General features: G+C 43.1%; 1 protein-coding gene and 1 non-coding gene across 2 annotated transcripts; one reads left to right on the top strand and one right to left on the bottom strand.

Moving 5' to 3' along the window:
* Positions 1 to 4419: 4419 nt before the first annotated feature.
* On the top strand, positions 4420 to 4556 carry LOC123851656 (U8 small nucleolar RNA). Its single transcript, XR_006792665.1, has one exon. It is a non-coding gene; the product is annotated as a U8 small nucleolar RNA (small nucleolar RNA).
* Positions 4557 to 10089: 5533 nt separating this feature from the next.
* On the bottom strand, positions 10090 to 11363 carry LOC123852939 (melanoma-associated antigen B18-like). Its single transcript, XM_045887423.2, has 2 exons — positions 10304 to 11363; positions 10090 to 10191 (listed from the first exon to the last, which is right to left on the bottom strand). The coding sequence occupies exon 1, from the start codon at positions 11342 to 11344 to the stop codon at positions 10325 to 10327; it is 1020 nt and encodes a 339-aa protein (XP_045743379.1). The 5' UTR covers positions 11345 to 11363; the 3' UTR covers positions 10090 to 10191; positions 10304 to 10324.
* Between the last annotated feature and the right edge of the window lie 577 nt (positions 11364 to 11940).

The following is an 11940-nucleotide window of genomic DNA, read 5'->3' as shown; positions in this document are numbered from 1 at the left end:
CTGGGAAAAAAAAAAAACTAGCCTTACTAAGTGTGATTTACTGTGATGTTTGCTAATTCTCACCCATACACTATATTAAAATAATAATAAAGGCCGTACTTACTCTGAGGAGGTTTCGGATGTGCTGTCCTTATGCGAACCCATGGATACGGACAGCCGTGGTCTCTGGCGCCCTCTGAGAGTCACACAATGAAGCAGTAGAAACTGTTTGTCCCAAGACACACTGGGAAGATAGATACAGGGGCAGAATTTTAAAATTCTTCCTCCACTGATGATGTCCTATGCATTTATTGCAGGCTACACAACCACCCCAACTTTATGGCACACAGCTCACCTCCACCACGTGCTGGGGGGAAAATACTTACCAATCACCTATCTGATCTAAGATTTGTGTTTTGTTTTCTTTGGCATATAGCTAAAGACACTTTTATCACATGCATATCATTCCCCACCCCCCCCAAAAGAGTTCTCTATATTTAACAGCAAGAAACAATCTAATTAGAAAATGAGCATAAGGCTTGAACACACAGTTCACCAGAAAGGACATATGGATAGTAAATAAGGAGATGACAAAATATTCACATCATTATCCATTAGTATAATGTAATTTTAAGCCACAACAACATACTGCTACTTCTTACTTACCTACTAGGATAGGTAAAGTAGAAATTACTGAAAATAGCAAGTGCTGATGTGGGTATTGAACAAGTAGATCTGACATTCATTGATGGTGAGAGTGTAACATGGTCCAGGATCTCTGGAAATCAACTTGCTTGTTTCTTACAAAATTAAACATATGACAGAACAAGCCCCTTCTGAAAATTTACCCTAGAGAAATGAAAATAGATGTTCACACAAAACACCATACACAAATGTACATAACAACTGTATTTGTAATAGCCCCAAACCAGAGGTAGCTCCAATCTCCTTCAGTGGATAAATGGATAAACTGTTGTACTGGGAATACTATTCAGCAATCAAAAGGGATATACTATTTATCCTCACAACTTGGATGGATCCCAAGTGTATTAGGCTTACTGAAAAAGCCCATTCATAAAATTATGTAATTTTTATTCATAAAATTATGTAATTTTTAATGCCATTTGTATAACATTTTCAGAAAAGAAAAATTATACTAATAGGGAATAGCTCAGTGGCTGCCAAGGATTACATTTGCTGTGATTGTAATAAAGAAGGAACACTAAAAATAGAACTACCCTATGATCCAGTAATCACGCTACTGGGTATTTACCAAAATATACAAATACAGTAATTCAAATATGATACATGCACCCCGATGTTCACTCCAGCATTATTTACAACAGCCACACTATGGAAGCAGCCCAAGTGTCCACTGATTGTTGAGTGGATAAAGAAGATGTGTATGTATATATATATACATGCATACATACAATGGAATAATATTCAGTCATCAAAAAGGAAGGAAATCTTGCCATTTGTAATGACGTGGATGGAGCTAGAGTATAATGCTAAATGAAATAAACCAGGGAAAGACAAATACCTTATGATCTCACTCATGGGGAATTTAGAAACAAATGAGCAAGGGGGAAAAAAAAGACAAACCAAGAAACAGACTCTGAACTATAGAGAAGAAACTGATGGTTACCAGAGGGGAGCTGAGTGGGGGGGATGGGTGAAACGGGATGGGGATTAAAGAGTACACTTATGATGAAAAAAAAATAAACCCCAAACGAGAAGGAACATAGGGAGTTTCTTTGGGGTTTGGGGAAATTTCTGTGTCTGTATTCTGGTAGAATTCATACAGATTTATACATGGGATAAAAATGTCTTTACCTATATACCAAAGAAAACAAAACATAACAAAAAGCACTGATTGCCTGTCTACTTGAGTCTGGTGAAATCCAGATTTGATTGCAGTTAAATACAACTCTACCAATGTCAATCTATGAGTTCTGGTAAATGAACTATCACAATGTAAACAGATTTGTTTGGCTGAACTGGTTGTAAGAGCCACAGGAACTCTCTGCACTATTTTTACAATTTCTATGTAAGTATAAAATTATTTCAAAATGAAAGATTTTAAATAGGCACAATTATTAGTCTTTGCTGATATCCAGTTTTCTGTCCTTCTAGGACACAATTTCTGGGGTCTAACTGCAGTTTACAGAGCCAAATGATAATACGCTTCTGATAGATGCAGTGATTGCAAATAAAATGCAGAGCTATACAAAGATTGTGGGATATGAGACCTACTTATGCAAATGCGGAAGGAGCGGCAAGGAGTAATCTGTGTTATGATTGGTGGAAAAGATAAAGCAGCAGTCACAAATAAAAGGGGAAAACCTGCTAAAGGGAGACTATACAAGTTCTATTAAATTTCTAATACAGGGAAATAAACCTTATTTCCTGTCCCCTTCACTGTACATTACCCTCACTCAGTTGCCACTTAGGCAATAAACGCAACTTTCTTAGAAACACAAATCCTCCCCACACTACACAGTGAGTAGTGATTTACATTGTGCTACAGTTCATGTGATAACCTGGAGATGGCTAGTACAGATTTTTTTTTCAAGTACATCCAGTCTAGTTTATTATAACCATAAAGATACAGCTCTGGACTCCATGTATCCCTGCCATCCGTGGTTTTTTTTTTTTTTTTTTAAGATTTTATTTATTTATTTGACAGAGACACAGCGAGAGACGGAACACAAGCAGGGGGAGTGGGAGAGGGAGAAGTAGGCTTCTGCTGAGCAGGGAGCCTGATGCGGGGCTCGATCCCAGGACCCTGGGATCATGACCTGAGCCAAAGGCAGACGCTTAACGACTGAGCCACCCAGGCGCCCCCATCCGTGGTTATTTTAATAAACAAACAGTCCCATCGTCACAGATTCTCCAGCCACCCTATAAATGTCTGCATTCTGAGTCAACCTCTTACCCTAGGAAATAGCTGGTGGCAATAGAGGCCACCAAATGCAGCCATAGGACACCTGGCCTCTGGTGTGCCAGGAGCTCGGGAACCATGGAGGGATAGCCCGAGTTGCAGATACCATCCAGATCATTTTTTCCAGACATGTCCACACTCGGCCCTTTATCTGTAGAATCACTGAGGCAATTGGCCTAAGCATATCCCCCCCTCAATTTCCACCTCCCTGCAGTGGTAGGCCCCTCCCACTGCTCACTGGTATTCTTGGCCCATCTCAGCTGTCATCACTTAGCAAACCTGCCCTGCCTGCGACACTGGTGGGGATGCAGTGAGCCCCACAGCAGCCAAGAGCTATAGCCCTGCCAGGATCCAGCATGCAGCATCGCCACCTGATGCAGGAAATGCATCTGTGGTCTGCCTGACTTTGGGCAAGGAGATTTCAGAGGCAGAGTGGGGTGTCTGGCACACCTCTAGTCCTTTCATCCAGTAGACCTGCCCACTGAGACCACCTCACAACTTCAGCTGGTGGCGGCAATTTGGAGATTTGCCAAGCCTATTAACAGTTCCTGGACCCTCTACCCACATTCGCAGCTCTTCTCCTTACGGTTCTTTGTCCACTTTATGCTCAACCCTCGATCCAGAATGCTGACCACCAACCTGCCCTGGGCTCTTCTAGATGAGGTTTTACATGTGGTCTCTCGCTCATGGGCTCTGGCAATTGCTCTGACCTCCAAACTTCACTAGCTCAGGGTGTCCTGCCTGGCTCCACTGCTCAGCAACTGATCCTTCTGTCACGTCCTTGCTTTTACAAGTAAAGGAGGAATGTCTTTCAAAATAATAAAAGTATGCCGAGAAAAATCCAGGCACTCAAGACATTAATGCAGAAATCCCACTCTACAGGGGTAAAGGATTCACTTCAACCTGTTTGGAAAAAAGGAAATAAAAAGTAAAACAATATGGAGACCATCTTTCACCCCAAAGTTTGACCATGATTTCAAAGTATGATGAATAAAACGCCTAGGAGGAGGGGCGCCTGGGTGGCTCAGTCGTTAAGTGTCTGCCTTCGGCTCAGGTCATGATCCCAGGGTCCTGGGATCGAGCCCCGCATCGGGCTCTCTGCTCGGCGGGGAGTCTGCTTCTCCCTCTCCCGCTCCCTCTGCTTGTGTTCCCTCTCTCGCTGTCTCTGTCAAATAAATAAATAAAATCTTTAAAAAAAACAAAAAAAAAACGCCTAGGAGGATGTAAGGCATTCACACACATTAACTGGACAGACTATGAAGTGGTATAGCATTTTTGGAACAGAAGGTCAATACTTGTAAAAATTCCCAATCTTCACACTCACCCGCTTTAATCAGGCTTGCACTTTGCTACATCTTTCCTATGAGAGCGCAGGCACATTTGCCCAAGATTTCATGTTCAAGGATGTTGATTTCAGTCCTGTTAATCATAGCAACAAATGGGAAACAATTTATATGTCCATTAGGAGGAGAATGGTTAAATTAATTATTGCACAAACATAAGTAGGATGATCCTTACCTGGTCTTTCTTTTGGGGGGAGGGCTTGGAACTAGATGATTGGAGTTTCCAACAATACATGATTAACGTCTCTTTGTAATCAAGACTTGCAATGCCCTGATTGCTCCTATCTTCTTCCTGACGAGGTCTCCTTCAATAGGCCAAAAGGTCTATGAAAAGATGCTCAACATCATTAATTATGAGGGAAATGCAAATCAAAACCATAATGAAATATCACCCCATATCAGTTAGGATGGTTATTATATTAAAAAAAGTGTTGGCAAGAATGTGGAGAAATTGAACCCTTGCACACTGTTAGTAAGAATGTAAAATGGTGCAGCCACTACAGAAAACAGCATGGAAGTTCCTCAAAATATTAAAAATAGAACTACCATATGATCCAGCAATCTCATTCCTGGGTATAAATATTCAAAAGAATGGAATTCAGGATCTCAAAGAGATACCTGCATTTTTACCCTCCTTGTAGTACTATTTACAATAATTGCCAAGTTATGGAAAGAACCTAAATGTCCACTGAAGAGAAATGGATAAAGAAAATGTGATAAACATATATATATATATATATATCTTTAAGATTTATTTTAGAGAGAGCATGTTTGGAAGTCGGGGAAGGGGCAAAGGAAGAGAGAATCTCAGGCAGACCCCCGCTGAGCACAGAGCCCCATGCAGGGCTCAGGCCCACAACCCCAACGATCATGACCTGAGTCAAAACCAAGAGCCGGACGCTTTACCGACTGAGTCACCCAGGCGCCCCATATGTTTTAGTAAATATATACACATTCACACACACACACAGTTGATAAAGGAAATTTTCAACTTGTCTCGTTTGTGGGCCCTGCTCCTAGGCTCCCTCAGAAGCTTTACTTTAACACTCACCAAGGTCCAAATGACTCAGCAAAACCTTGAAACATGAGCTCTATTTCTGCCTTGAGCACACTGTACATCTGCTTCACTAAAACAATGAGGAAAGGAACATTCCAAACATAAAGGTAAAGGAAAAAAACCTCCCTGGCTCCCATAAGATGAAAGTCATACAAGCCTTGCACATACTAAAAACATAAGATAAAGTCTATAACTTTCTGTAATGTCCTTTGTCGTGATGATTTCTAACTCGTTATGTAAAAAAACCGTATCTAACCCTGCACCAAACGTTCTTTCCCTGAAGTGCTCTCTTCTTTTTGAAGATTGTGTATCCAGGGCAGCTGTCCCAACTTGGGCTTGAATAAAACTCTTTTCCTTTCCCTTTAAAATTAAAAAGAAAAAAAGATTTGTTCATTTTGGGTCAACACAGTAAGAGTACTATTCTGCCTTAAAAGCGGAAATCCTGCCATTTGCGACAGCATGGGTAAGCCTGAAGGACACTATGCTAAGTGAAATGAGCCAGTGACAGGAGGCACCGAAAGTCATCCTACTTGTAGAATCAGAAATAGAACTGTGGTTAACCAGGGGCTGGAACACGGGGAGTTGTTCCATTGATAGAAAGTTTCAGGTATGCAGGATGAATGAATTCTAGAGATCTGCTGTACAACATTGGGCCTACAGTTAACAGTAATCTATTACACACTTACAATTTTCTTGAGGGATTTCATGTGACGTGTTTTTAGAAAAACAAATAACCAAAGGGACACAAGGAAACTTTTGGAGGTGATGGATGTGTCTGTACCTTGATCGTGACGATGATTCCACAGATGTATACATATGTCCAAACTCATCAAACTATAAAGTATGAGCTGGCTTTTGTATATCTCAATAAGGCTATTTTAAAAGAAAAAAGAAATCTAGGGATCAGTTAATAGAGGGTGGTGGATCTATATGTCCTGTCATGGAAATATCTTGGGTTCATTTTATTAAGTCAAGGTTAAGCGGCAGAACAATATGTACACTGTTAATGACAAATCTTAAAAATTCAATATATTTATTTTTAATATATTATTAAATATATTCAATATATTTTACTCACCTCCTAAAATATAGGCTTCATCTACATAATGTAGGCTTCATCTACATAAGAAAAAGCCTCAGGTCAGCTTAAAAATAACACACATCAGATTGTTCATTGTGATTATCTCTGAGGAGGGGGCTGAATTTTGAGGAAAGGGGAGATTGTAATTTATGTGTATTATTCAAAGCTTTTAGAAGAACATATGTACTATTACCTTTGTTATTAAAATATTTAAATGCATCTCACCACGAAGGGAGTAGCTGTGCATTAATCAGATAAAGTGACTGATGGCTGATCCAACAGCAAACCTGCCAAGGCTTAAAACAACAAAAGTTTGTTTGTCATACACATAGTCTGATTTTTGCTGGCGGGGGCCTCCTCTGTCAGATGACGCAGGGCTCCAGGTGGCTCCCATCAAATGGCTCCACTTCTCAACAAGGGCCTCCGGGTTTGCTGCTGAATGAAACAGAAAGCCTGGAGGAGGCATACTGGCTCTCAAATATCTTGGCCTGGAGGTGACAAACACTGTGTCTGTTATTTCAGTGCTGGCGGTAGTCGCATGACCCCTCCTGAGTAGGGTGAGAATGTAGTCTCCCCGTCAGCCCAGGAAGAAGACCAGGACACAATGCCCATGAGCACTTGCAGCCTCTCTCAGAAATTGTCACACAGTAGGTGCTCGATAAAGAGCAACTATTAAAATTTGTTATGAAAAGAACCCTCTTCTTGGAGGCCAGTTTGCCTTGCAATTCTTCCATTTTTTTCCAATCCTGCTGTGGGGCAGGTGCTTTCAAAGACTGGATCACATTTAATTTTCAAAAGGATCCTGTAAAATCTGAGGCAAGAGGGCTCACCTTTTGAACTCAATGGCACCTTTCTGTACTCACCTTTTAAATGAATTCTAGAATCTCTATAGGATGAGAATGGTCTCCTTCTATGGAAGCATGGTCAAAACTTGTGAGACTGGGCAATCCTTAGCATGACTGAATGTGCAGGGCACTTTGACAGATGCCATTAGGCCCAAAGACAAACCAGCATTTTCCTCCGGGGCAAGTACTGAGATAAGAGGCAGAAGAAGGGCAAATTATTTTAGTCTTTGCTGTTCCAAGACAGAATGTCTGTCAAGAAACCATTTTTTTCCCCTTAGAAAAACTCTGGGTTCTGAGGAATTCAGCCTCAGTAGATGTTTGCTGCACAGTGATTTCCACATTTAACAAATTACAAGGGAGGCTTTGATTACTGGCCGTCTATGTAAGCTCAGTCACTGGTGTGTGTGTTCAGTGGCCAGTCTCAAACACCACACTCCTGCAAAATCCCACTGACGATATCTGTGCTGTTTACAGAACCCTCTATCTAACTTCAGTTACACCCCAAGAACCAGTATATTCTGTAAGTAAGACTCTAACCACCAGCTCATTTGGAATACACTTCGAGACTGTTGTAGGGATGGGAGGGGTGGTAATCAGGTATCTAAGCTTCACGGTCTATGGTTTCACTGAGGGATGGAACCTCCAAGGTCCACTTGCAGGGAGGTGGAAGGCTCTAAGGGGAGGGCAGGTGATTCAGGACTGTCTGTATCACAGGAAGCTGGGTGCAGCCTCCAGCAGACAGAGTGGAGAGCTGGTCAGCAAATGAGGTTCCTTTTCAGACAGGAGGGCACCCTGGGGAACACTCAGGACACAAGGGCTGTAATGCAGGCAAGTGCTGGGACAAGAGGAGCCTCGCTCAACAAAGCGCACAGACAGTCCCCAAAGCGTGCTTTCTTCTCACCTTCACCTTCCTTCACCAGGACCACTTCTAGCACTGTGGCTAGCGCGTCTGGGTTTTTAATGACCTGTGACACACATTGGACTAGTGAGAAGAATAGAAAATGAAGAGACAGAAGGTAGCCTCAGGCTGGAGGAATGGAAAAGTGTGGGCCCCAGTCAAATATAACCAGGGATTGAGTCCTAGCTCTGCTACTTATCAGCCATGTGAACTTGAAAAATTACAAGTTCTTCAGCTGCAAAGTATGTCTGATAAGCCCCATCCTGTGGGACTATTGGAATAAATGTAATGGGTATGAGGCCCTTGGCAGAGTAATTGGAAAATAGTAGGTCTTCAATGAATGGTAGTTATCATAGGGTTTTTTGTTTTGTTTTGTTTTGTTTTTTTAACCTGCAGACAATACCATCCTCCCCTCTGGGGAGATTTATTATTTTAATTTTTTGAAATTAATTTTTTACTTCAGGAGAGATCACAGAATATGCAGCTTTCTAGGACAAATAATACCAAATTAACCCATAATGCTGCTTAGCAAGTAAAACAAAAGAAGGTTTTCCCAGTTCAGGATAAATTACTTAACTTGGGTGTAGAAGAGTCTCCCCCAGCCAGAGGCAACTCAGATGTCCCAGAATGTGTCAAGGACCAAGACCTTCACTCCCAGGTGCCTTTCCAGCCAAACCACCCGTTTTCACTCATTTCACCACCACCAAAAATCTAATCCTCCCTTAGAATTTGCAAAATTACACTCCCGATAATCTAATTAAAATGCCCTATAAATGCATTAAGACCTGGTTCTCCACTCAATTCAGAGCAAGGAGAGCCAACACAGTAACTTCTCAACATCCCACCTCAAAGGAGTAGCATCCTTATTAGATATTCCCTGAAGATGCTATGCCTAAAACAATGAGATTGTGCTCTTTGTCCAACTGCCCGTGAACAAGAACACAGGATACCTTCCATTTCTGCCTGTGGAGGAGGTTTTCCTCTGGTTTACCGAGGATACCAAAGAAACAGAAGTGTGCATTTCACGTCTTCCAACACTGAGAAACCATCGGTCTGTCTGGCCTCGGCTCACCAGTCCCATAGCCCCATGTGGCCCGCCATGCAGCTTAAATTAACAGTCTATCCCACCAAGGGGCTCATAGTGGCCTAAAAACCCCAAACTGCCTTTCTTCAGGGAATTTATACCTTCTTGCTCAGCCAGACACCCTCCCTGTCCCACTTCTCCCAACCCTCTCCCTGCCTCCTTACCTCTTTACTCCTTCTTACTGGTCCTTTAGGTCTTAGAGGGTCCTTCTCCATCTTCTTTATATGATTACTGTTCCTGACTGCACAGTCTAAGGCCAGGAGTGTTTTATATCCTAGCTTCCCCATTTCTAACACTAACTTTTACAAAGCAGAAGCTCAATTAGTATCTGGAAAATAAATGACCCAGCAAGCATGAATTCTAGTATTTAAACATTTTATTTCTCCTCCATTCTTTAATAAGCCAAACAAATCCATGTATGCATCTTCTATCCTTACAGAACAACAGACTAAAAAGTATAGGGGAAACCAAGAACAGAACCTCTTTTACTTCTCTCCCCTCCATTTTTTGATCCCAGTAATTTTACTGCTAAATTTTTTTGCATTTCCAAGTGAATGCCTGTTACAACGCCATGTTTTATTGTTCTGTTTTGGTAAATATGAAAGGTTTCCCAATTTGTTTTACTAAATAATAAAACTCCTAATCTTAAATCTATTAAACAGAAACAAAAAACCAAAATCATTAATAAATTTAGATTCAAAAATTATATAAATTTTCTGTTAAAGAAATAACATTTGAAATAAAAAGAAAAAGAAAGTGAAAGGAAGAAAGAAAAAAAAGAGAAAGAAAAAAGAAAAGGAACAAAACCTTTAAGTTTACGAGATACAGCAGGACCACAAAGACGATATTCACTGTGTTCCTCCCAGACACACCCTGGCCATCTATTCCTTAGAATGTTGACTGCTTTTTCCTTCCACAAAGAAAACAATCTGCTTCAAGCTTCAGCATTTGATATAAAACCTAAAAAAAAAAAAAGTGAAACTCCACGTTACTGACATACAGGAGGAAGGCAGGGATGATACACACTTCTCCAGCCCCGCCCTGGCCCGCCGCTGTTAGAACGGTGACGCACCTGTTCAACCAGCCGCCCACGTCACTTAGGGTGGGAGAAGCTGCTGGTCAAGGCCCTGGAGCGTGCACTGGCCATGGCAGCGGTCCGAGCCCTGGCTGTGGCTCGGGCTCGGGCTCGCTCTTCCTCATCTTTCAAAGCCTCTTCGTACCACGACGGGAAGGCACTGGGGACGGTATCATGAATCTTGGCCAAAAACTCTAGGACTCTCATCTTGCTGGTCTCAGCATGGGCCCTCGGGCCCCACAGGAACTCGTAGCGTGGAGGATCACTGTTGGCCACCTGGCGGTACTCCAGGTACTTAAGCTTCACCAAATCTTGGGTGATGACCTTCCTGGGCTCCCCATAGATGAAGTGCTTCCTGTCAGCATAGACGCCCATCATATTCAGGACTTCCCAGACTTGCTCCTCAGGGGCGCATTTGCCTTTCATGAAGATCACACCCAGCACAATCATCAGGATGCCAGTCTTGGGTATGTTCTCTTCTTCATGCATCGTGCCATCAACGGTGAGGTCGAGTTTGCTGACGAGGGCGTAGCAGTGCCGGATGGGATCCACTTCCTTCAAATCAATCCCGAAGGCCAGCTCCATGTGCTCAGAGGCTCTCTTGAGGATCTCATTGAAATGATACTTGTACTTTTTGATGACAAGCTTCAGCATGTCTGCCTTCCTAACTGGCTCTCTCTTTTGATATTTCTGCAGCAGGAAATGCACCAATAAAACTACCTTCTTGTTTAATGCGTCTCTGTATGAGACCTCAGCACCATTAGACGATCTGGGGCTTCCCTCATCTTGGCTTCTGGCACCTTCATCTGAATCATCGGTGCATGAAAGAGCTGCATCAGCACTGGTGGAAGATGAGGTTCCCTGAGGATGCCTAGGAGTCGCAGCAGCAGGTCTACCCCCAGAGAGAGGACAGGCGGTGGAGGGGGACTCTCCTGCTGCTGCTGCAGTAGCCTCAGCATCCTTCAGAGCCTGGGTCTCACCACGGGCCTGGCGGCGCTTCTCACGGGCACGGAGCTTACTCTTCTGACCTCTAGGCATGGTGACTCTGGTCGGGGATAGCAGGCAGGAGTTAGGTGCAAGCAGTTAGGCTGATGAAGAGGTCACCCTAGAATATGGAAGAAGAGATGGTGGGCACAGCCTCGATAAGGATATTCTAGTTGGGCTGCAAGAAAAGGTGCCTCTGCTTATTCCCTTAAGGGCACTGTTTTAGGAACCCATAAAACAGGGGTGAACAGGACTCCATGCACCTCCTCTCTTCCGTGGGGGCTTGTCACCTCAGTTCTAACTCAGAATACTAAACCTGACTCCCGATCGGTCTTTTGAAACCTCCCCCCACTGACTTGAGGCTGCCCCTTCCGAAAAAGACCTCCCATCCCACAAATGCCGAATGCGGAAGTGAGGGGGCATTAAGCCTAACAGCCACGCTTCGGCCACGAGGTCCGGGCAGTGGGGGCGGGGCATGCCAGAATAGCACGGGGCTCTTTGAGCCACCTCAGTTCTGAAAGGAATGCATCTCTTCAGTTCTAGCAAACTACTCACCTTGACACCTGTCCAGTCCTGGCACTCCTCCCTTTGCTGGCGTGAGACCACACCTCTACACCTCCCACAGCGAGGACTCAGGCTCCGCTGAGCAT

This window comes from Mirounga angustirostris, unplaced genomic scaffold (assembly GCF_029215605.1).
Source record: "Mirounga angustirostris isolate CCGP_5_RB_7025 unplaced genomic scaffold, mMirAng1.0.hap1 SCAF_11, whole genome shotgun sequence".
NCBI classification, from domain to species: domain Eukaryota; kingdom Metazoa; phylum Chordata; class Mammalia; order Carnivora; family Phocidae; genus Mirounga; species Mirounga angustirostris.
Note: the sequence above shows the minus strand (reverse complement) of the source record. Positions and strands in the feature narration are given on the sequence as shown.